General features: G+C 40.6%; 1 protein-coding gene across 2 annotated transcripts in view; it reads right to left on the bottom strand.

Moving 5' to 3' along the window:
* The window catches only part of atp2c1 (ATPase secretory pathway Ca2+ transporting 1), a 92,659-nt gene extending 71,860 nt beyond the window's left edge, over window positions 1–20,799 (bottom strand). Inside the window, exon 1 of one of the 2 annotated variants that reach the window (XM_052015495.1) lies at window positions 20,477–20,799. In XM_052015495.1, coding sequence (XP_051871455.1) covers window positions 20,477–20,494 — 18 coding nt within the window. In that variant the 5' untranslated portion in view covers window positions 20,495–20,799. The remainder of the gene's footprint in view (window positions 1–20,476) is intronic. The other variant, XM_052015494.1, reaches the window with a different exon arrangement.
* Window positions 20,800–26,021: the final 5,222 nt, after the last annotated feature.

Raw genomic sequence — 26,021 nt, 5'->3', positions numbered from 1 at the left:
CAATTTTGGTGTAATTTGCAAACTTACTAATCATAGCACCTACATTTTCATCCAAATCTTTAATTGATAAACAACAGAGGACACAGCACCAATTCCTACAGCATACCACTAGTCACAGGCCTCCGATTTGAAAAACATCCCTCCACTACTGCCCATGGACTCCACCAAACCAAGCTTGTATTCAATTGGCTTGGATCCCATGTGATCTCACCTTCCAGACCAGTCTACCTTGCGGGTCCTTGCCAAAATCTCATTAACCAATGCAGACAATGTCTACCATTCTACCCCCATCAATCCTCTTGGTCACCTCTTCAAAAAATTCAATCAAATTCGTGAGTCATGATTTCCCATGCACAAAGCCATGCTGACCATCCCTAATCAGTTCTTGCCTTTCCATAAGCAGATAAATCCTGTCTCTCAGAATCCCCTCCAGTAACTTTCCCAACACTGAGGTTAGGCTCACTGGGCCTGCAGTATCTGGACCTCCTGGCTTATGTTTGCAGCCGTTCTTAAATAATATGTCACAAAAATACTCCTGCTAAAAATACATAACATTTACTTCAGGTTATACTGAACCCATAAGAGGTTCAATTTTGATAGAAACAAGCTAGAGTAAATCAAAATTCACATGGGGAGATGAAGAAGAAGGGAAGAGAGAATACCCGTGTTATTGTGTTCTCCAGGAAGTTACCACTTCGCATTTCAGAGCAATATGTTCTCATAGTCCAAATTGTTTGCATGCAGCACAAGGACCAGTTGAATACATCAAAATGAGTGCGAGGGTGGAGCACTGACAGATACTCTGGTCAGCTTCATTAATATCCCTATCATTTGGAACTAGTGAAAATAAAATATCCAAAAGAAAATTACACATCTCTTATGAAGAATGATAAAAAATTCAAATTGAACTTACAAGGCAGGCAACTGTATTCATTCACTTACTATTTAAAGTTTATTCCCAAGATGCCATCTTTGCTGCCAAGGCTAGGTTCTACTGCCCATTACTAAATGCCCTTGGAGGAGCTGATAGTGAGCCAACTTCATAAACTGCTTAAGTACTTGTGGCAAAAGTACTCACACTTTGCTGTTGAGAAGGGATTATGACCCAGGAATAATAATACATCTTCAAATCAGAATAGTGCAAAATTTAGGATGGGAACTTGCGAGCAATGATACTTCCATCAACTTTCTGCCCTTAGCTTTCTTGGAAAGTAGAAGGCCACAAATTTGGGATATACCTTTGAGGAGCCCTAAGCAAGTTTATGAAGTGCAACTTCCGGGTAGTGCTTACTGCAGCAACGTCGATCACTTTGTCTTGAATGACACTGAACGTCTCAAATATTACGACCAGGGAGTGTTCCAATATACTCCTGACTTGCTCATTATAGACAATAGAAAGGCTTTTTTGGACAAAATCCAAGTTGCTCACTTCAAAATATTCAGCCTCTGCTCCACTCCTGTACAGAGTATTTATGGAGAAGACAGTGTCTAGCTTCACCTCAAGTGTGAATTTGTCTATCTTCTCAGTAGATTCAGATTAAAGCAGTTGTAAGATTACAATATCCAATTTATTTAAAACCTTCACTGTCCAGACTCCATGCTTCTTTATCATAATAATAATTATTGCATGGTAAAAATAAAATCTTGATCACAGATGCAGAATATATCTGTACAAGAGACCACTGACAACAAAATTACGACAATAATTGGTAATTGGTTTATTGTTGTTACATGTACCAAGATACAATGAAAAGCTTTTGTTTGCATGCCATCTAGACAGATGATTCCATTCACAAGTACACTGAGGGAGTACAAAAGGAACAAAAAACAATGCAGAATATAGTGCTGCAGTTTAAGAGAAAGTGCAGTGCAGGTAGAAAGATAATGTGTAAGTGTTATGATGAGGTAGACTGCGAGATCAAGCATTCATCTTTATCGTATAAGAGGTCTGTTCAAAAGCCTTATAATAGCAGGATGGAAGCTGTCCTTGAGGCTGGTGGTACATGTTCTCAAGCTTCCGTATCTTCTGCCCAATGGAAGGGGGGAGAAGAGAGAATGACCAGGGTAGGAAGTGTCCTTGAATGTGTTGTCTGCTTTCCCTGAGGCAGCAGCAAGTGTCATCAATGGAAGGGAGATTGGTTTTCATGACAGACCAAGCTGTGTTCACAACTCTTTGCAATTTCTTGTGACCTTGGGCAGAGCAGTTGCCACAACAAGTTGTGATGCATCCAGATTGGATGATTTCTATGGTTCATCTGGAAAAACTGGTGAGGGTCATCGGGGACATGCCAAATTTCCTTAGACTTCTGAAGAAGTAGAGGCACTGGTGTGCATACTTGGCCATTGTGTCTACGTGGCTGACGAGGACAAATTGTTTGGTGATATTTACACATAGGAACTTGAAGCTCTCAACCATCTCCACCTCAGCACAATACAGCAGTCTCAAAATTTGCAACAGACAAAAGAAAGATTTCAACAGCTCTAGTGCCATTAATAAAAGCAACAATTATTCACCTAATTGAACAAAATGGTTAAAATGTAGGAACATACTTACAAAAATAGGAAAGGAAGAAAGTTCTCCTCCCCCACCCATCTGCAAGAACTTCCAAAATAGTCTTGGTTAACTTTAAATTCTTAATCATTCAATTTCTTCACCATTCCACTATCTGCTTAAATTCCCCAGTTTCTAGAGCATTTTGGTTTTCATTGCTAGTAATACGCAATTCAATTGTGGTAAACTATTATGCTCTGTCAATCCTTACATCTTTGTGATCTTCAATGCAGTGAAACATTTTACCTGGCAGACCTTCTACATTGTGGTCCATATCCAGAACACATATGCTACTGACACCAAGTCCACCTATTGACACAAGACCAGTTTGGTTCCTTAAATGGGCTCTCTGTCCATGTCTATAATCATTTGGTCTGTTCTTAATCTATTGTTTTCATTATTCCATGTGTTCCACTCAAAAAAAAATCTGCAAACATATATACTTGTAATGGCTGACTCCATTATCCACTTCAACTCTTAATTCTACAAGAATCAAGTTATCAAACTCCTTGCTTAGGCAAATTCTGGATGATCCAGAGTTTCGGTCACGATGTAAAAATAATTATTTTGATTCTGGCTCATGTCATCTGTATCCGAGCCTCAGCTGTACAGAAGCATGCAGAAGATACCTGCAAAAGTAGATCCATCTCTGAAGCTTCCAAACCCTTCCAAGTAACTCCAAGCAAACCACCAACACAATCTCTGAATAAAAAGGGTGGGTCTGATTTACAAGCTGCTTGAAAACCAAGATGATCCTCAATAGATCTCACTACCGTTGTTACAAATTGAATGACAGTCACATTCCTTTTACACTTTTTTTTAAATGTTGGAATATCATCGCTGTTATAGATTGATTCACATATCAGACAGAAATATACCTTCCCACCCTCCACAAGATAAATTGCAAACAGAAATATGGAAAGAGAACCAACAAACTGCTAATTCAGTGGTCTGGACCAAATCCAGAGAATGCAAGCACAAATCCTTTCATAACAATGGGAGAATTTGTCCTGTGTCACAAGGAAATGAGATAAATCAGATCTACAATCTGACCCTTTGAAACCTGCTCTGCTATTCAGAGGATATAAGTGGCCGATCCTGTAGCTTGTCCACTTTCCTGCCTGATTCCCCCTATCCATTGTCCAAATGTTCAGTCTACTGGCAAAATTTTTAATCTAATTTCTCAAATCACTCAAGCTAATTCACCCTTTTACAACTATGTAATTGGCTTTATTAAAAGTTCATTTTTGATCTTCTCAGTCAGTCCCTCAGGATCCAGGATGATTTAGTCCCACTTCTGTTCTGTGGTTAATGAGACCAATGTGGGACTTGCAGACTCTGCCACAGGTAGAGCAGGTAGTATTAAACAAGGAAGGTGAAGAGGTAGTTTGGGAGCTGGTGTGCTCCCTTCCATATACTCCAGAAGAGACTCCAGACTGTCAGTGCCTTTCCATTTCTTCTCCACTTTGATCAGTTACAGGACAGAGACTCATTGGTTCTGGATCCTCCCACAAAAGAGAATACTCACCACATCTACACTGTCAAGACCCTTCAGGTTCTTAAGTTTCAATCAAGGCCCTTCTCACTCTTCTGATCTCCCACAGATACAAGGCCAGCCTGTTCTCATGAGACAGCCCACCCATTCCACAAATTAGTCTAGTAAATCTTCTATGAACAGCTTCCATTGCATTTATATCCATAAACAAGGAGACAAATACGGTACACAGTACTCCAGATGTGGTCTCATTAATGCCCAAAATAGCTGAAATATAAACTCCCCTACTTTTGCATTCGATTTCCCTTGCACTAAACAGTGACATTCTGTTGACACAAGAGAATGCAGATGGTAGAATCTGGAGCAAAAAAAATACTGTTGGAGGAACTCAATGGGTCGAGCAGCTACTGTGGAGGTAATATAATAGTTGACGTTTCGGGTTGAGACCCTGCATCACAAATGAAAGTGGAGAGTCAAGGCAGCAGTTTAGAGGAGAGCAGGAGGGGTGAAACAGGGGCTGGTGGGCGATAGGTGAACTGAGGAGGGATGAGGAATGATAAGTAGATGGAGACAGGTGGGGGAGATGGAGGGGTCAAGTTGGGAAACAGAGGCAGGAGAGTAATAGGTGGAAGCAGGTAAATAGATATAGAGGAGCGGAGGTGCAGATGACACCAGGTGGGGAAAGGGGAGGGCAAAGGTGGAGAAAGGACCTGGAGGGTGATAAGCAGGGACACAAAGGCTACAAGTGCTGGAATCTGATAAACGAGAGGTGGTAATGGGAATTATTTAAGGGAGAGATGGGCAGATGAAACCAGATTGGGGGGGGGGGGGGGGGGGGGAGGGGACTCAGTGGGTGAAGTATGTGGAACCAGGAGGGGGAGGAGGGCTATGGGAAAGGGAGCAAAAAATGGGAAGACCAGGGGTGAATTAGAAGAAGGGGGAAATAAAACACAGGAGGAGTGGGTTACCCAAAATTAGAAAATTCAATATTCATGTAGACTACCCTGGCAGATAATGAGGTGTTGTTCTTCTAATTTACATTTGACCTCATCCTAGCAGTGAAGGTGGCCAAGGACTCTGTTAATTTTCATAATTATTTGCTATTCCTACATACTAGCCACTTGCAAATGATGCACTCAGACACCACATCTTCTGTATTCGCTCACCACTTAAGTAAGATATTTTATCTTCCTTGCCAAAAATGGGCAATTTCACATTTTCCCACAGTAAATTCCATTGTCAAGTCTTTGTCCACTCATTTAACCTATCTGTATTGCTGATGTCCTCCTCACAATTTACTTCCCTCCATTTAGCAACCATAACTTGAATTTCTTCAGCCAAGTCTTTTATATAAATCTTTGTGGCACACCAGTCATTATATCTTGCCAATTAGAGAAAGACCCATCTGCACCTATTCTATTTCCTGTTAGCCAGCCAACCTTCTATCTGTGCCAATATGTTACCTCCTTCATCTCCTTTACTTTCTGCAATAACTTTTGATTTTGTGCCTTATTCAAAGCCTTCCAGTAAATTATTTCAGGAAAGAATTGCAGAAAATTGATCAAACATAATTTCTCTCAGAATAGAGTGCCCATTTTTGGAGTCTGTTATCGGACATGTAACAAAAAATGTGGCCAGCCCACCTACCTTTTGCATCAGGCAGAATGCATTTAAAGCCTCAAAACTATGAATGTTGACCTGACATTGTTTTGGTTATCCTGCCAATTTTAAGGAGAGAGCATTGGCAGCACTTGTGCAGCAGTCAGAGGTGCCCACAGTACATAGTTCACACCTCAGAAAGGTATAGGAGCATGGGGATTTTTGCTGTTCTGTAGATCACGAACTTCTCACTGGAGTTGGAACTGGCTTGCTAAGAAGTGGCTCCTAAGATATGGAAAATGATCCATATTTTTCAGGGTCTTATCATGAATCTCTATTGTTTGGGCAGTATTTCATAGTGGAGCAGACTGTCAGAGGACCATTGGTTTAGGAGACAAACTCATACAATTCAGAAACAGGCCCTTTAGCCCACCAAATTGGGTACTCATCTTTGTTAGTCCCATCTTCCAGTAGCTGGCCCATGAGCTTCTATTCTTTGACATATCAAATGCTTAAATGTTGAGAGACTGCCTCCACCACCCCCTTTCCAACCACTTTCTAGGTGAAAAAAGTTTTTCCTCAGATTCTTCAAAAGAATTCTTGCTGCTAAACCTGTGGTGGGGGCAGTCTTTCAATATTTAAGTATCCAGATACTAATTTGATTTGCCAAGGCATAGAAAGCTATAGACCAAGTGTGGGAAAAGGGGATTGGTATAGATGGGTACTAGATGGTGGGCTGAAGGGCCTGTATGACTATCTCCTAAAACAATGGTCTTCTATAGGCCTGTCCTAAACCTATGCCCTCTGCTATGGGGAAATGTTTCAATCTGCCCTATCTTTTTCCCCCTCATAATTACATACATCTCAATCAGGTTCCCCTTCAGCCTCTGCTGCTCCAAGGAAAACAAATGAAGGATTGTGCCCATTAAGTGTGCTTGATAAAATGGTATTTGAAGCAGAATAACTGAACTTTTGGACAACAAAATCCATGAGACAGTCAAAAAGTACTAGAAAGTTGTACAGCACTGTTGTACAAAGAAGATATTGACAGGAATGAGGTAGAGACGAATGGGACAAAGCATATATTGGAAGAAGTGTATTTTTGTGGACTAAGACACAGTCTTGATGATAGATTTGATGTCAGATTTCAAGCCTGTGTGGTTGATAATGAGGAAGGTATCTGCAGGTTGTACAGAGACATCAAAGGACTGGCCAGGTGGGCTCTAAAGTAATAAATGGATCCCTGAAGTTAACAGAACACATGAATAAGTTAAGGCAGCAAATTATCCTTTATTAGCCAATCTATATTGCTGGAATTATCCTTTATTAGCTATCAATTATGCTGGAATTGTATGAAACACTAGTTAGGCATATGGTTCTTGTCATCACATTGCAGAAAAAGGGTGCAAGATCAACAGAGTGGGTACACAGGAGATATCCAAAGAGACAGACAAAGTGGACAGGAAGGACTTACTTCTCTTTGAATGGTAACACGAGCAGAGATTTCGGATAATCAGGAAAAGCATTAGTGGCAAACTGAGGAGAATTTTTTAATCCAAAGGATGATTGGAGGGGGTGGAGAAGGATGGTCTGGAATCACACTGTTGTAAAGGAGTGTTTAAAAAATATACTTTAATTTCACTTAAAAAGTATACTTACATTTGCAACAGTAATTGCAATAACCTACTGGACTACAGATCAACAGCTAGGGAAATGGATCAGGCTGGATTGCAATTTTTTTAATAAAAATTTAATATGGACACAATGAGCCAAATGGCCTCAACATGTGAATCTATGTTCAGGTTCTTGGATTTAAAAACTTGCAAATGCACTTCATGGTGGAATAAGATAGGATACACTCCATCCTAGTGTTGTACCACCATGTGACTTATTCTAATTCACACTCCATCCATCTTCGATGAGACCTTATACTTCAATACATAACAAGAGCACCATATATCACTGTACAAATCTGGGAAACTAAACAACCAAAAAAACCCATCTGGAAGGATACCAATAAATACTGCAATTTACAAATTACTTAAATTCCCATTTTCCCCATTTATCTTTTGAAGTTAAAGGTTCCTCTATGTACATAAAATACATATACGAACAGAAAGGCAATAACTTGGAAAATTTAATGAAGATCTTTTGCAGGTTTGCACATGAAGTACAGTCAATGTGAATTACTCCTTTTCCCAAAATCAAAACCGATTCACTCACTCATTGTGACCTCATCTGCGGACTAGAAATGCATCAAATTAAAAAAAATCATATTTTATCCAGGCAGTGCTTTTTATACAAGCATTTTTGCAAAATATTCATCTGCTTTGAGGATAATGAAAACAGATAATAAAAACAATTGGGGATATTGTAAACACATTTCAAATCATCCCATTTTTAATGTAGAAAGAAAGAGATTTTGATTAAGAACATCTTCCAGCACACTGCCTCATGGTCTAAACCATCACAAGTAGTGTTCCAGAGACTTAACTGGTAGGAAATATCTACTCAGTTAGACACCCAATAACATAATATTACATAACACTACACAATAAATTCCTTGCTTATTCAAAAATCACTAAAACAACCACTCATTCATCACCGTGTGGAATTGCACAAGATTGTCCATTTTTTTGAACACACAACAGTAATTCCACAAAGTAACATCATATGGGAAATGTTTTGAGAGGTTTCAAACACAAGGTGCCATATAAAAATACAAAACTCTTCATTCTTTCTTGAGTCTAACATAGAATATCCATTCCCATCAACCCCCATATGTATTTTTACTTGCAAATCTCAAAAATAGAAGCATAATTGAACAAATAAACCATGTATTTAAAAATAACGAACATCAAGATTTAAAAATTTTTCACAACAGTTAACTAAAAAAGATCCAATTTCCAGTAACTGCATCAATGTTCCAACACTTTGCCAACACCCAACCACTGCATCCACCTTCTACCTACATCACCTTCAAAACAGATTAACTGCAATTTGCTAGTCTTCACCACACCCTCTCAGGTACCACTACCACCACCTTTTGTGTTAGTAAAAGGAGTATTTTCCAAAACCATAAAGTTTATTTGCTTAATGCAACAGATGTGGGCCAATTCAATTCAAAAGAAGTTATTATAGCAATTGACACTATTTCCTACTAGTGCAAGAGCAATTATAAATCATCCCCATCACCCTTCTGCTATTCAAGATGATCAATACTGAAATGCTTCTCGTCAGTGAGATAGATGCATTCTGATTATATCAGCCAAAGAGATCGTGATGGACTGTTTCCATTTAGCACACAAGACAGAGATGCATTTTCGACTGTTACCAGATCAGATTCCCCACGCAAATCAAAGAACAGCAAATATTCACTAGTCAGATGCAAAATACTCAGCTAAATTCACTGCTCAGATTCTATAAAGAAATGACACAGGTTGATGATATTGTTGTTAAGTTTTGTGAATTCAATAGGAAGACAGCAGTATCCAGAGGCATGCAGTTCTTGTCAATGTGCTTCAATACAATTTAAGCTTCAGAATATTCCAAGCATGATAAAATTAGATAACAAAAAATTAACCTTCTTGTAAAACATATTTTTAAAATTTGAAAAAACTCCAGCATACGATAAACTAAGTAACTATAACTACTATTCCAAATGTGAGCAAATATTGCACTATAAACACAAATACAAGAAAAAATGGCCAGCAGATCATAATAATCACTGTTGAGCTAGAAGAGGTATCTGTTGCTGCATTTACTCATTTGGCCAAGTTTCATTCTAGGTTTAGCACACATACCATCACAAAATTATGATCTGTAAGGTTCAGTTGCATGACAGCATTTGGACAGTTTCATCTATATTACCAGATTTATACAGTTGATTAAGCAGATTTATAATTTACAATGCAGACACAAGAGAATACAGATGCTAGCATTAGGAGCAAAAAAAATCTACTGGAGGAACTCAGCAGGTCAGGCAACATCTGTGGAGGGAAACGGACAGTCGACATTTCTGGCAGTCCAGATGGTCTCAACCCAAAACATCGACTGACCATTTCCCTCCACAGATGCTGCCTGACCCACTGAGTTCCTCCAGCAGACTGTTTTTTGCTTATAACTTACCACATTACCTACACTTTTTTACTATTTCTTTCATAACCAAATGGCCTGTATTTACCTGTATCAAACGCATTTTGTATATTTTCTCTTATTGATGGAAGATAGAAACCTCACAGAAACTATTACATTACTACTATAACCAGCTTAAATCTACTTATACATATTAAGTTTCACTGACAAAACTGGATGTAAAATCTTTAGAATCTCACTTGCATTACATGTAGGTGGTTATTTCACACATTGTATTAAATAATACAAATCTGGTAATCATCTGTAATTGGTAAATTATTGTCACATGTATGGAGGTACAGTGAAAAACTTTGTTTTGCATGCTATCCATATCATTTCATCATATCAGTGCATCAAGGTAGTACAAGGGAAAAGCAATAACAGAATGCAGAATATGGTATTTCAGTTGGTGTGAAAGTGCAGTGCAGGCAGACAACAAAGTGAAAGGCCATGACGTGTGAGATCAAGAGTCCATCTTATCGTACAAGAGATCCGTTCAATAGTCTTATAACAGAGGGATAGAAGCTGTCCTTGAGCCCGGTGGTACAAGCTTTCAGGCTTTTATATCTTCTGCCCAATGTGAAGGGGGAGAAGAGAGCATCTCTGGGGTGGGAGGGGTCTTTGATTATATTGGCTACTTTATAGGAGACAATGAGAAATGTAGAGTCCATGGAGGGGAGACTGGTTTCCGTGATGTGCTGTGTTCACAACTCTATGCAGTTTCTTGCGATTTTGGGTAGTGCAGTTGCCATACCAAGCCGTGATGCATCCAGATAGAATGCTTTCCATGGTGCATCTTTAAAAATTTGTGAGCGTCAACAGGGGCATGCCTAATTTCTTTAGCCTCCTGAGGAAGTAGAGGCACTGGTGCACTTTCTTGGCCATAATGCCTACTTGGTTGGACCAGGACAGGCTATTGGTGATGTTTACTCCAAGGAACTTGAAACTCTCAACCATCTCCACTTCAGCACCATCAATGTAACAGGAGGATGTGCATCACCCTGCTTCCTGAAGTCAATAACCAGCTCTTTTGTTTCCTTCTATCTCCTTGCTATACTCTGTTTCACCTCACCGTTATTTGAGATTCGGCCCACCACAGTGGTACAATCTGAAAACTTGCAGATGGAGTTGGAGCAGAATCTGGCAGTCATGAGTGTAAAGGGAGTAAAGTATGGGACTGAGGACGCAGACTTGACGGCATAAGTGTTGAGAATAATCGTGGCAGAGGTGTTGCTGCCTATCCTTACATTGCAGTCTGTTGGTCAGGAAGTCAAGGATCCAGTTGCAGAGAGAAGTGTTGAGTCCTAGGTCCAAGAGTTTGGAGATGAGTTTGCTTGGAATTATGGTATTGAAGGCAGAGCTGTAGTCAATAAATAGTAGTCTGAGGTATCTTTATTATCCAGATGCTCCAGAGATGAGAGTAGGGACAGGAAAATAACCCTTACCCTAAGCCTAACCCAAATTTCACATCTGTTATGACTTAACATTAGTCCTCTATATGCAATGTATAAATTGACTTGTAACTAAGTATATCAAGCATACATTAGGTATAGTTTGATTCATATTACCAGCCACACAAAATACAGAAGCGAGCTCAGCTCATCATATTATGAGAGTCAGTGTTAACATAATCAGTCGTATACCCTGTACAGATTAGACATTTAAAAATAGTTCAGATCTAAATAATTAAACCCTTTTTTTTAAAAAGGTTCACTTAATCTTTGGTAAGTTGAGCTGTTTTAAGTTAATGAAATTAAAATAAAGAAAAATAAACGATTTACCTTTTGTTTTCAAATCAAGGTCATCCCCATTCAAATCTTATACCAGCTATTCTGAGGGCTAGACCTAAAGCGCATCCAACCCCACAGCACAGACCATTTTGGAGTTCCTCCTCTGAATCCAGTGCCGAGTTCAACAGCTGAGAGGGAGATTAAATACATCAATGTCTGCCACCAAGAGGCAAGTACCTTTCAGGCCACTCCACACATTATTCAGGTTAGCAGGTGTGCATTACAACATATCCCTACAAACTGTTGAAGCTGCGGATCAACAATTCAAGGCACTGATGGGCTTCAGCTGAAAAGCCAAAAAGTGGGTAGCAAGATGGTTGATACATTAGTCTTAATTTTCCAAAATCCTGTAGATTTATGGAAAGTTCCAGTAGTTTGGAAAATAGCAATGTCTCACTTTTATTCAAAGTGGGGATACAAAGCAGGAAACTACATGCCAGTAGCTAACATTTTTCTGATGACAGCTGTTAAGAAGCTATTATTAACAATATAATTGTGAATCACTGAGAAAAAAAATTCAAATAATCAGGCCAAATCAACAGTGAAAGGAAAATCATATTTGAACAATTTATTGAATAAGTTTTTTTAAAACAAAATATGCACTGAATGAAAAAAGGAATGGTGAGATGTAGTATGTTTAGATTTCCAAAAAAACATTTGATATTTTGAAGCAGTCATAGATAAATTCTTGATAAGCAGTGAAGTGAAAGATAATCACAGATAGACAACAATGCAGGGTAGAGTTAAATCAGATCAGCCATACTCTTATTAAATGGGGGAGTTGGCTCAAGGAGCTAAGTGGCTAACTCTGCACCTGAATTATATGTATGTACGTTCATTTGATGACAAATAGCAACTTCGGTTTACTCACTGCACAGATGTTGCACTACTTACTGACATGGCAGACATATTATTGTACATATCAACCCTGATATACTCACATCAGCATAGTACATTAACGCATTTTCTCACACAAGCTGAGACAAATTACAGTATAGATTAACCCCAGTTAAAATATGATAGCAGTTAAGTGTATGCATTAATTACTATATCGACTACAATTTACGTACAGACATATTACTGTTCATATTAACTATGATTTGCCAAATGCTGTTGACATCACAACATATTTCAACAACAGCTTTAAATCACCAACAGATATGCTTTACATCAGACTTATCTCAGTTTACTCATATCAGGTATAAATTACAGCATATTAACCCTTCTTCAAGTCGGCATATTACAGTGTAGATCAATTTTACTCACACCTACAAACTACTGTAGTTATCAACCCCATTTTCTCATCTCAGACATTTAACTCATCTTCATTTACTCACCTAGGGGGTATAATTTGCAGCATTAACCCCAGTGTACTCAAACATTTAGAGTTAACTAACTGTTTTTTTCAAGCAAGCATGATTGTATATTAATCTCATTAACTACCATGGTTTACTCAAGCTGACATTATACTAAATAGTAAACCTTACATTAACCTCAGTTCATTCACACTGACAGACATATTTTACTTTCCAGGTTAAATCTTGAATTATCCTAGTTCACTCACACCAGATATGAGTGTATTCAAGGATATATTTTAAGCCCTATACACTCATGCCAACAGATATTATAATGGACATTAATCTCATTGATGCATGCCAGGAGAGACATATTACTGGTTATAACAAAGTCCATATCTCCTGCATTATCCTGGCATACACACTTACATGTATTGTCTATGTTACGTTTCCCTGATTCAGTCACACCAGACGTGTACAGTATATAAGTATACATTAGTCTATATTAACCCCTGTATAATCTCAATTCACCGATGCCAGTACTCATTTATTACAACTTATATTCATTCAGTTCACTCAAGCCTGCATTCATTAAAGACCATGAGACAGTCTATATTACTATCTATATTTCTCATATCGCCTTATGATATTGGAGGCCATATTATCCTGATCCACTTACACTAGTAGACATTTATTATAGCATTTTTTTATCCCAGATCATGTTCCATTGAACATTCATTGGAGTCAGAGTTATACAGCATGGAAACAGGTCCTTGGGCCCAACTCGTCCCAACTGAGTTGGCCCATATCCTTCTAAACCTTGCCTGTCCATGTACCCATCTACATGCCTTTTAAATGTTACAATTGTACAGGCCTCTCTCTACAGCTTCCTCTGACTGCTCATTCCATATTCCCACCATAGTCTCTGTGGAAAAACTTACCCCTCAGGTCCCCTTTTAATCTTTCCCCTCTCACCATATACCTCTGTCCTCTAGTTTTAGAATCCTTTACCCTGAGAAAAAGACTGACCATTCACCTTAGCTATACCCCTCATGACTTTATAAACCTCTACAAGGCCACACCTTAGCCTCCAATGCTCCAAGAAGAAAAGTCCCAGCCTATCCATCCTCTCCCTATAACTTGAGCCCCCCAGTCTTGGTATGATCCTTGTGAATCTTTTCTGCACTCTTTCCAGCTTAATGGCATAATTCCAACAGTTGGGTGACCAGAACTGCACACTATACTCCAAGTGTGATCTCACCAACGACTTGTATAGATGAACATGACATCCTAACTCCGGTGGTCTTGACTGCCAGACTTCAGTCAGTTAGAATTAGTCATAACACTTCACCCACCCTGACCCTCAACACTAGTGCTCCCCAGGGTTGTGTTCAATCCCCTGCATACCCGTGGCTGTACGCCCAGATACAGCACCAGCCTGATCTTTAAGTTCACCAATGATACCACTGTTATTGGCCAGATCAACACCAACGATGAGACAGAGTACAGGAAAGAGATTGTGAACCTTGTGTCATGGTATCAGAACAATAACCAAGCCATTAACATCACCAAGATGACAAAAGTTGGTTGTTGACCTAAGGAAGTGGGGAAGGGGCTTCTCCACAAGGATTCTCTCGAATTTCTATAGATGCACTGTAGAAAGTATTCTGATGGGTTGCATCTCAGCCTGGTTTGGCAACTGCTCTGCTCTGGACCGACAGAACCTGCAGAAGGTGGTAAACACTGCCCAGTCGATCACAGGCTCATCACTTCCTTCCGTACAGTCCATCTTCATGGTGCATTGCTTCAGGAAGGCTAATAGTATCGTCAAGGATGCCTGCCATCCTAGCTATTCCCTTCTCTCTTCTACCTTGTTGAAGACACAGGAGCTTGAAAGCCTGGACATCAAATCTCAAGAATAGCTTCTTCCCCACTGCTATCGGACTTCTGAACCAATCATCTCTTTCACACCCCCTTCCCAGTGGTGGTGCCACATTCTGCTACTCTTAATTCTACCTCTCTTGGTTATTTTGTTATCGTCACTTTAGCGTTTCTTTTCAGACCACTCTGCTGTTTTGCGCTCATCATTGTATTTATTGCTGGTATCTATTACTACCATGTACACTGTTTACACTGTGAGCTTCATGCGAACAAGGAATTTTACTGCACTGTAGCATGTAGGATAATAAACTAATCTAATCTAATCAACTCAATGCCCTGACCAAAGAAGGCGGCAAGTGTGCCAAATGCCTTCTTCACCACCCTATCTATCTGTACCTCCATTTTCAAGAAACTATGTACCTGTACCCCTAGGTCTCTCTGTTCTACTACACTTTCCAAGGCCCAACCATTTACTGTGCAAGTGCTGCCCTGGTTTAACTTACCAAAGTGCAACACCTTCCATACATCATTCTTTGACACACTTCCCCAGTTCATCTAGGTCCTGCTGTAATCTTAGATAAACCACTTCACTGTCCACTATACCACTAATTTTGGTGTCATCTGCAAAGTTACTAACCATGCCAACTATATTCTCCCAAATCATTAATATAGTTGACAAACAACAATGGACCCAGCACCGATCACTGCAGCACACCACCAGTCACAGGCCTCCAAACTGAAAAACAACCCTCCACCACCACCTCTGATTCTTCCCGTCCAGCCAATTTTGCATCCAATTAACTAGCTTACCCTGGATCCCATGTGATCTAATGAGCCTACCATGCTGGACTTTGGCAAAGGCCTTGCTAAAGATCATGTAGACAATGCCCACCACTCTGCCCTTGCCAATCCTCATCATCTCTTCAAAAAACTCAATTCAATTTGTGAGACATGATTTCCCATGCACAAAGCCATGCTGAGTGTATTAATGCTGTGTTGTCAACGTTCATGCATGCCAGATTCTTTTTATAGTGCAGACTACAGTCTGCATTGTCCCATTCCACCTGTGCCAAAAGATATTTATTGAACATTTTTTGATTACTTCTTTCAGTATATAAAGACCAGTGTTTAGTGGCCATCCCTAACTGGCTTTGAGAAGATGGTATTGAGCTAACTTCTTGATCATGGGCTGAAGGAACTCGAACTGCTATTAAAAAGCAAGTTCCATAATTCAGAGCGAATAATGAAGAAATAGTGATATACTTCCAAGTCAGATAGTCAGTGACTTGGAACAGAACATTCAGATGGCACTACTACCATGTACCTGAAGCTCTTGTCCTTCACAGTGGTAGAGGTTGTGAATTTGGAAGGTGGTGTTGGAATAACCTAGGTAAGTAACGGCAGTACATTTTGCAAATGGCACATTGCACACCAGTGGTGGCAAGAATGAATGGAGAGCGTGGCTGATGGGGTACCAATCAGACAGTCTGCCTTATCCTGGATGGCTTCAAGCTTTGTGTGGCATTGGAGTTACAGCTATCCAGGGAAGTGGAAAGTTTTCCATCCATCCTCAATTTGTGGCCTCTAGGTGGTGGAAAGGCTTTGAGGTATCAGGAAGCAAATCATTCAGCACCATGATTTGCTCTTGCAGTCACTGTATTTACTTGCTGGTCCAGATGAGTATCTGGCCAATGGCGACCAAAAAGATGTTGAGTATGGGTATTTTCAATCAATATGCCATTGAGCCAACTTCATCAAGGGTTAATGGATAGACTGATAGATTATGCTTCTGCATAAATGGATAGACTCATTGGAGATAGTCTTCGCCTGACTATTGTGTAGCAGGAATGTTACTTGCCACTACCAGCCATACCTGAATGTTATTGTGTGCAGGCTTGTATTTCTTCATTTGCTGGGTTGTTGCAAATGGAATTGAATATTGTGAAAATTGTAACTATAAACATTAGAGTGCTTTGTCTCAACCACACTTCCAAGCTCACTTCCTGTCATTTTGCTGATGGTTGTGCGTCAACTGATTGGGCAGTAAATAGCTATATTAGATGTGTCCTGCTTTTTGTGAACACAACTGGGCAATTTTCCACCTTGTCAGGTTGCATAACTACACTGGAAGAGGCATGGCTGTTCATTATTATTGCCAGTTGTCAGGTCTCATAGCCTCTGTTGTATCTATAGCTCTCAGCTATTTTGTCACATGGAGAGAAATGAATTGGCTAAAGACCAGCTTCTCTGGTGGTAGTGATCTCCAAAGGAAGACAAGATGGATCATCCATCCATTCAGCATTTCTGGTAGAGCATCACTGCAAATGAATCAGCCTAGAGTTCGGGGACAGGGATTGTTGCTGGAGTCACATTAGCAGTTCAGTTTTCCATTACCATTCAAGATGTTGCAGGACTGCAAAGCTTTGATCTGATCCATTGAATGTGTGATCAATTAACTGTCTACAGCATGCTGTTCAACATACATGCAGTCATGTGTCACAGCTTCACATCTCGTTTTAGGCAAGTCTGGTGCTGCTCCTAGCATGGCCTTCCGCACTCCTTGTTGAATCAGGATTGATCCCCTGGCTTGATTGTAAAAGGTAGAGCAAGAGTTTTGCCAAGCCATGAGGATATAGATTGTGATGGCATACATTTCTGCTCAAGTTAATGGTCCACAATGCCCAGTTTTATGCGGCCAAATCTGTTCCATAGAATAGGGGGTGTCCCTGATGTAAAGTCAGGACTTTATTTCCTGAATGACTGCACAGTGTTGACTCCTAGCAATGCTATCATTGATAAATGCTTCTGTCGTAGGTAAATTGGCAAATATGAGGTCAAGTTGATTTTTCCCTTGTGGAGTTTACTCACCATCTCTATCACATACCCATTCTGAAAGGTATGTTCTTCATCAGTGGGACAACTCAGTAAAGATATCATGCTTGGTGAGGAACATAGAAGTTTCCCACCCAGAGTACATTCTGTGCCAGTGCTTCTTTCAAGTGTTGTTCAACACTTCAAATCAAATGATAGCCAGGAGGAAGCTTCCATAGCCATGTATACCAAAAACCATGCGAGTTCATGGGATATGGGATCAATGTGGAGGACTTCAGGGCAAGCTTTCTCACCTATGTACCACTGCACCAATGCCTGTGGGTCTGTCCAGTTGGTGGAAGAGGACACACCCAGAGATTGTGGAGTTGTCTAGCATGTTGCCTGTCAGAATGATTCTATGAAGACATCAAAGCCAGGCTACTGCTTGACTGGTCTGTGGGTCAGCTCTCCCAATTTAGACAAGACCCCACACATTTGTTACGAGGATTTTGCAAAGGTGACTAGACTAGGAGCAAGTTCAGTGTGTCCAAATTCTATGTCTAACTACATTGTAGTATATTTTAACCCAGTTTACTTGCACCTGCAGACATTCAGTTCATATTTCAGCATATGTTGTAACATATATTATGCTAGTTTATTCATGCTAACAGGCATTTATAACAATCTACATCATCAAGTATATTATCTAAATTCATTCACACTAACAGACATTAATTGATCCATAGTACAGTATCTTTTAACAAGGTTCTCTATGCTTGCAAATATATATTAGTCTATATTATCCTGCTCCACTCAAGCCAAACATTTCTTAGTCTTATTATTCTATACCAGTCTACATTATTGTATACATGAACCCAGTCCACTCATACAAGCAAACATTTGTTACAGTCTCAATTACAGACCGTATTATTCCCACAGACAGTTCTTAGTTTATATCATAATCTACGTTACTGTATTTATTAACCTGGCTCTCACAACAACAAACGTTTAGTACAATCTATATTACACCCAGTATTAGAAAGATCCACTCAAACCAGCAAACATAGCATACCGCAACCCTATTCACATGCCAGACATTTATTACAGTCTTCATTAGCAGCTATATTGTTGAATATATCTCAGTTCACCAGCAGGTTTTATGATCCAGTCTATATTATTCAACATTGCAGCCTTTATTTTCCCAGTTGACTGACACCAGCAAATATTTATACAGTCTATACATTATCTCATGCTATCGCAGTTGACTGTGATAGAAACAAAGAATATAAGATGTGATGTGGGTCATTCAGTCCTTTGAGTTTGCTTCATCGTTCAATATAATCATTGCTGATTCATCAATTTCAGTACCCTGTTGCCACTTTATCTCCATATCCCTTGATACCTTTAGCATGAAGAAATATATCTACTTCCTTCTTGAATAAATTTACTGACTTGGTCTCCACTACCTTCTGTGGTAAAGAATTCCATAGATTCAGCATCATCTGAATGAAGAAATTTCTCCTGCTCTGTTCCTAATGTTCCTTATCCCATCAACTTGATCCCTGGTTCTGGACTCCCAGACATCGGGAACATCCTCCTCACATCCATCTAATCCTGTTATAGGTTTCTATGAGATGCCTCTCGTTCTTCAAAACTTCTGTGAATGTAGGCCTAATCTCTCTCAATACACCTATCCTACCATCCCAGGAATCAGTCTGGTAGATCTTTATTACATTCCTATCAGGTTAAGAAAATCCTTCGTCAGATAAGCAGATGAAAACTGCACAAAAAGCTCTGGAATGGGAGCTTAACAATGCCCTGCATAACTGCAGCAAGCAGTTGTCGGCCAATATATCATTTATCTTTCCAACTCCTTGCTGCACCCAAATGCTGGATTTCAGCAACTGGTGTACAGGGACATACAGGTCTCATTGCACCTCTCCTTTTTCCAATCTATAACTATTCCAAAAATATTCTTTCTGCTTTTAAAAAGTGAATACCCTCACAATGCTCTGCATCCACCACACATTTGCCCACTCAACCAACTTATCTAAATCACATCGGAGCCTCTTTGCATCCTCTTCACACCTCGCATTCACCCACCCGACACCTACCACCTCCACTGTCTAAAAAGCTTGTAAATGTTACATTCCTTCATCCTTCAGCCAAATTACTGATTGAGCTTGAAAATAACTGGGGCCAAAACACTGATCCCTGAAGCACCCAACTAGTCACACTGCCTTCCACCCAGATAAAGACCCCCTATTTCTACTCTGTATCCTGCCTGTCAACTAATTCTCAACCCATGGTAGTATTTATCACTAATACATACAACCCTCAGTGCTTTTATAGTCCGTGTAACCCCTTCCCCCCAAATAGAAACTACCCATACATTTATTGTTCCAGTTGACATTGATTACAATCTACATTAAACTAGTTGACACCCACCTGCATACATTTATTACAGTCTACACTGCATTATCCCAGTCAATTCATCTCAGCAAACATTTGTGGCAATCTACTATCCCCTGCGTTATCCCGGTTGACTCACACCACCAATCACTGAATACACTCTGTATTTTCCCTTGTACTTTTCGGGTGAACGCAACTCAACCTGCACCCATTCCAGTTCATATTACAGCCTCCACAATCTCCACAACTCAACCTGCACCCATTCCAGTTCATATTACAGCCTCCACAACTCAACCTGCACCCATTCCAGTTCATATTACAGCCTCCACAACTCAACCTGCACCCATTCCAGTTCATATTACAGCCTCCACAATCTCCACAACTCAACCTGCACCCATTCCAGTTCATATTACAGCCTCTCCAGTCGTCTGTGCTGCCCGGGTTAACCTACGCCGACTGATAGTGACTACCGCCCGCGCTGTGCCCGGTGCGATGCGGGTGGACTCACGCCAGCCGACCGCAGCATCGTTGCCGGCCGCGCCTCGCGTTCCCATCCGATTCAAACGGCGGATCCGCTGGCGACTCACAAACATTCGAGAGCGGACAACTGACAGGAAGCTGCCGCCGGCCCCGCCGCCCCACGTCCGGCACCGACGACGCATGCGCCAACCCCCGCGGGATGCGGGCAGGGTCCGACTAGCGCGCATGCGTCCCCTCTCAACAATCGCGGAGACGAAAGCAACTGTCGTCGTCGTCGTTGATGTTGTTGTTGTTGTTGTTGTTGTTGTTTGGGTCGGTGAACGGGATGTAACTGTGGTGATAAAAAGCCTCGCCCCTTCCTCAGTTTGTCAGATTTTATCTTTGGGGGTGTGTTGCCATTAACTGAACCAGGTGAGTATATTTAACACACTGACGGATTAATACCCACATTTTGCATAGTGTAGTAAGGAGTGGTCCCACGCATGCGCTGTGATGTTGAGTCCTGGTCAATAGTCCGGTCAGTATGTAGTCAAGGAGGGAGTGATCAAAGTTTCCGCAAGTAAAAGCCCAGATGTTACAAATGTGATCGGACAGTAATGATTAAAGGTGAATGATATTTAACCCAATCCTGAGGGTCTTTTTAAAAAAAACGTGGTTTCACACAGCACTTTTCACCAACTCAGTACATTGCAGAGGTTATAGCCAAAAGATAAACTTTGAAGTGTAGTCACAGGTTTAATATCAGAAGCATTCCACAGCTAGGTTTGACAAAGAACAATTTAATGAATAGATAATGTGATAATCTGAATTCGAGGCACAGCAGAAGCTTTCATAACAATTTTTGGCCAGAAGACAGAGCATGTGATCAATCTCAGCATCCTCCTGAGATCCTCTCCATCCAAAGCAGCATTTCATCAGACAATTCAATTGACTCCATATTATATCAAGAAATGGCTGAGAGTGCTAAAACAATAAAGTCTGATGGCTGCAGTAGAGTCGTAGAGTAATGCAGCATGGAAACAGTCCCTTCGACCCAACTTGTCCATGCCAACCAAAATGGCCATCAAAGCTAGTCCCATTTATCCACTTTTGGCCCATATCCCTCTAAGTCTTTCCTAATCACGTACCTACCCAAATGTCTTTTAAATCTTGGTATTGTACCTGCCTCAACCACTTTCTCTGGCAGCTCGTTCCAATATATGCACCACCCTCTGCTTGAAGAAATTGTCCGTCAGGTCACTTTTAAATCTTTCCCCTCTCACCTTAAACCTTTGCCCTCTAGGTTTTGATTCCCTTTCCCTGGGAAAAAGATGTTTGCATTCACCTTATCTGTGCCCTTAAGATTTTATACATCTCTATAAGGTCACCCCTCAGTCTCCTATACTCCAAGGAATAAAGTCCTAGCCTGCCCAACCTCTACCTTTAACTCAGGCCCTCGAGTCCTGGCAACACGCTCGTAAATTTTTGCACTCTTTCCACCTTAGTGACATCTTTTCTATCACAGGGTGACCAAAACTGTATGCAATACTCCAGGAGTGGTCTAACTCACATCTTGTATAACTGCAACACAACATCCCAACTCCTATACTCAGTGCCCTGACTGATGAAGGCCAGTATGCCACATGCCTTCTTCACGATCCTATCTACCCGTGACACCACTTACAGGGAACTAAGTACTTGTACTCCTAGATCCCTCTGTTCTACATGCAATAGTAGACCACAGGATCACATTGCTAAATTTAACCAACACACATCCAAGTGAAACACAGTACATTGATACTAGAGTAGATGGTGTACTTAAATAAAGCAGATTTTCAGCACCAGTCTCCAAGCCCTAATACCAGCTCAAGTAAAATGTAGTTAACTTATGACAAAGCAAATCTCACACGTCTTGTGAAAGCTGCTTCTGTACAGCTGAAAGTTTGCACTGCAGAACCAGCTTCAGATGTAGCTGACATCAGCCCACTAATGTGAAAAATGTGACATACATACAAGGTGTCAGAAGTTGATGCCAACAGTGCTGTCAAGCAACATTACCCACTTTTTGATGCCCAGTCTGGGTTTGATCATGGCCATTCAGCTCCAGACCTCATCACAGCTTGGTTCAAGTATGGATTACAGAACTGATTTCCAGAGGTGATTTGAATCCTTGACATCTGGACATCCTTGACATTTGATCAGATGTGCAGTCATGGAGCACTGGTAATGCCAAAGTCAGTGGACTTCATAAGGGAACACTCCAATGGTTGAAGTCATATCTTTAAGGAAGGTGTTTGCGGTTGTTGGAGGTGAATTATCCCAGTGCAGTATATTACTGCAGGAGTCCTCCGGGACACTGTCCTAAGCCCAATTATCTTCTCTATTCATCACCTTTTCATTATCAGGTCAGTAGTGAGAATGGGGGATAATTACACAATGTTCAATCCCATTTACAACTCCTCAGAAAATGAAGCAGTCAATACCTACATGCAATAAGACCTGGACAACATTTAGTCATAGCTGATGGATGGCAGAAATGTTCCTTGAGTCCAGCGATGACGTTCTTCGGTAGAAAGAATCCAACCACTTTACCTTTCACAGTCAATGGTGCAACCATTAGTTCCTCACCCTTAATATCCTGAGGATTACTCATGCAGCCAAAGCGTACAAATGTAAACAGAGTGCTGTTGAAGTTAACTAAGTTTCCTCCTCTGTAGACCAGATTTACAAGTCAGCATATAAGTAACCACCTGGTTCCATCAAGTCTGGATTTGTAAATTCAGACTTTTCCCCATTAAAACATTTAGAAAAAAGTGACATTTCTTTAATGACAATGAACAGTTCACTAAGTTGACAAATTCATGGACTTAAAATAAATGGGATAAAAATAGTTGTGTGCAGAAAGAAATGCAAAGTCTCCTGAGTTATTTTTCTCACATGGAGTACATGTGGATTATACTGAGACAAGTGTGAAACTGACATAAGATAAAACACGATAGCTTCAGTTCTTGAGTGCACAAGGCTAGGTGTTCTGAAGACATGACATACAAGATTTTCAGCCTGTGAGTGAAGTCATATAAACTTTAGATGGAGGGCAAGAGGACAGCTTATACTGGCCACTGGGTTTGGCCTTTAAAGACCAGCATCTCAGCGACAAAGGCACAGAAGATGGAAAGGAATAATCTGGTCAGTCACCTGAAGATATCAGAGGATTAAGCACTAACCAAGACTAGAGTTGGGAAGGGATGACCTGGTCAGTCACCACAACCATCTCCAGATCATTGAATGATTCACCATGAAGATGGCCAGGAGTACATGGGGTTAAGCTTGTACAAACCTGAAAGGTAGTAAGGTAGAGCCACTTGTCCCTCAAATCTTGTCCACTACATGACACCTAGGTTGAAAATGACAAAAAGGGGCATGTGTCTTTGGACCTGCAAGTGGTAAAATATACTGATATACCACCAGTAAATTATCCATCAATGGATGCAGGATCCATATGTAAGCCTTCGTGGGGAAAACTAGTGTGGCTATTGACATAGCAATGCAACAAAGGTACATACGTGGAGTTATGGGAAAGAAATTGAGTGAATGCAATGTGGTGGTAACCAGACTCATGAAGTAGTTAGAGGAGGAGCATGAATCGAGGAGGACTGGAGGAAGTGCATAAGAATGACCCTGAAAAGTGGGCCAGCCAGAGACAAGCTCTGAATCAGTATCAATGCAAGAACAATGAAAGTGCGTAAGATGTAAACAGGAAGAAACTGAACAGAAAATTTGTAGGTAGGTAGCTGTACAAACAATAGAAAATGCAAAGGCTGGTTACTGCAGCACCAGATCAGGGAAGAAAGGAGCTGCCAAGCAGGCCTCCTGGAGTGCAGGTGTCAATCAGCAGGATGAATAGGAAATGCAAAGTGAAATAACACACAAAGGAGCTGGAGGAACCCAGCGGGTCAGGCAGAGTGATGTATGTGTTTTAGGGCCAACACAGGGTCAGTGATGTGGCCTCGATAATGGAAGAGGGTAGAGGGCAGAAAGAGTAGGAGAGGGATAGGCTTTCTGGAGCTGGATTTGGCACCTATTTTCATTTCAACCATGTGGCAGCAGCAGTTTTATCCACCAAGTCACACCTGTCAGAGCTCTGGGTCCATCATATTGTGACTTGTGCTTCCACACCACACAGTTGAATTAAGACAGAATGCAGCAGCTCTGCTGAAGTTAGTGACAGAGCTAGATCCTACCAGATGTGTGGGATGAAGGTGTAAGCTGTGAAGTGGCAACAGAAAGGAAAATTCTTGGCTAGAGCCAATAGCCCTAGTACAAGTGTCATGAGCCAGGTTGCTACTTGGTGAATGTCCCTTTAAGGCACCTGGACAGTAGTGTAGTAGTGTGTGTGGTGCTATCTGACGACTGCAAGACTATATTTGGAGCGTACTGACTGTTGCACAGAGAGACGGAGAGACAGACAGACAGACACTGCCGGTCTCTGTATCTATGGATGAAGAACAATAGCTGTGACTGTCACTATACAATCCACGTATGGATTTTTGGAGCAATCTGTGGAGTCCACTTTGTTGTTAACCTGTAATGGAAAGCAAGTATATCTGTGGGCAGCCACGAATCGAGTGCCCTTGGTGTGGCAGATACTTCAGAACAAAGCAGTGGAGATCATCAGTGACTGAGGTGTCGTATGGGTTCCATCATGGAATTTGTGGATTTCATAAATTTCCTCTCTATATTCTCTCTACAATCTACTGTGGTTTTCAGAAGCCTTTGCTCATTGTTCTACCTTATGACTTGCTGAACTGAACTTTGAGAACTATTCTCAGACTTGGGGTTTGGGAATTTGCCACACACACACACTTCAAGTTTATTTTTGGGGTCAATGGTTAATATCTAACGTTTTTATTTCTCTTATTGTTACAAGTAGTTATTAATAAATAGATTCTAACACTTATACATGGCTTGTTGTGTTTCTATTGTTGCTGGTACGTAACATAAGGGAATGTTATAATTGCAGCCAGAGAGGCCACTTTAAGTGAGAGTGCAAACAGCCTCACAAAGGGAAGCAGAACTGACCCTGTGCCAGTGTACCAAATACTGAGGACCTGACTGAAGCAACGACAAAGTGGATCCAGGAACTCCAGTTCTCCTTTGGAAAGTCCATGCAGCACATGGGAATGAGCAAGAAGAGTCTGAAATTAAGGGGACCTCTGCTGGAGGGTATTTTAATTGTGGCAAAACTGGACACAATATAATCTGAGTACTTTTTAATAGATCAGATATTAAGATGTGAGAAGGCTTGTAGGCAGCTGGAGTTCCAGTATACTAGGGGATATTTTAAAATATGTGTTTGTATGATAGGTAACTTCCAGCATTCCTTTGTTTCAAAGCCTTAAAGTTTATAACTCTACTTGAAGTGTATATGATTGCATTTCATATAGTCCTGCCTGCTTAACCCTTGAGAGTAAGTCATATTTTGTTTGAACTGGTTTAAATTGTGTGAATGCTCTATGATTTAAGATGTTGCCTGAGCTTTGACGATCTTTGAGATCCTTTTGATTGATACATGGGGGAAGAGAGGGAGAATGTGT

Source organism: Pristis pectinata, chromosome 5 (genome assembly GCF_009764475.1).
Source record: "Pristis pectinata isolate sPriPec2 chromosome 5, sPriPec2.1.pri, whole genome shotgun sequence".
Classification (NCBI taxonomy): Eukaryota; Metazoa; Chordata; class Chondrichthyes; order Rhinopristiformes; family Pristidae; genus Pristis; species Pristis pectinata.
The sequence above is the reverse complement of the archived record's forward strand: the minus strand, read 5'-3'. Positions and strand labels throughout refer to the sequence as shown.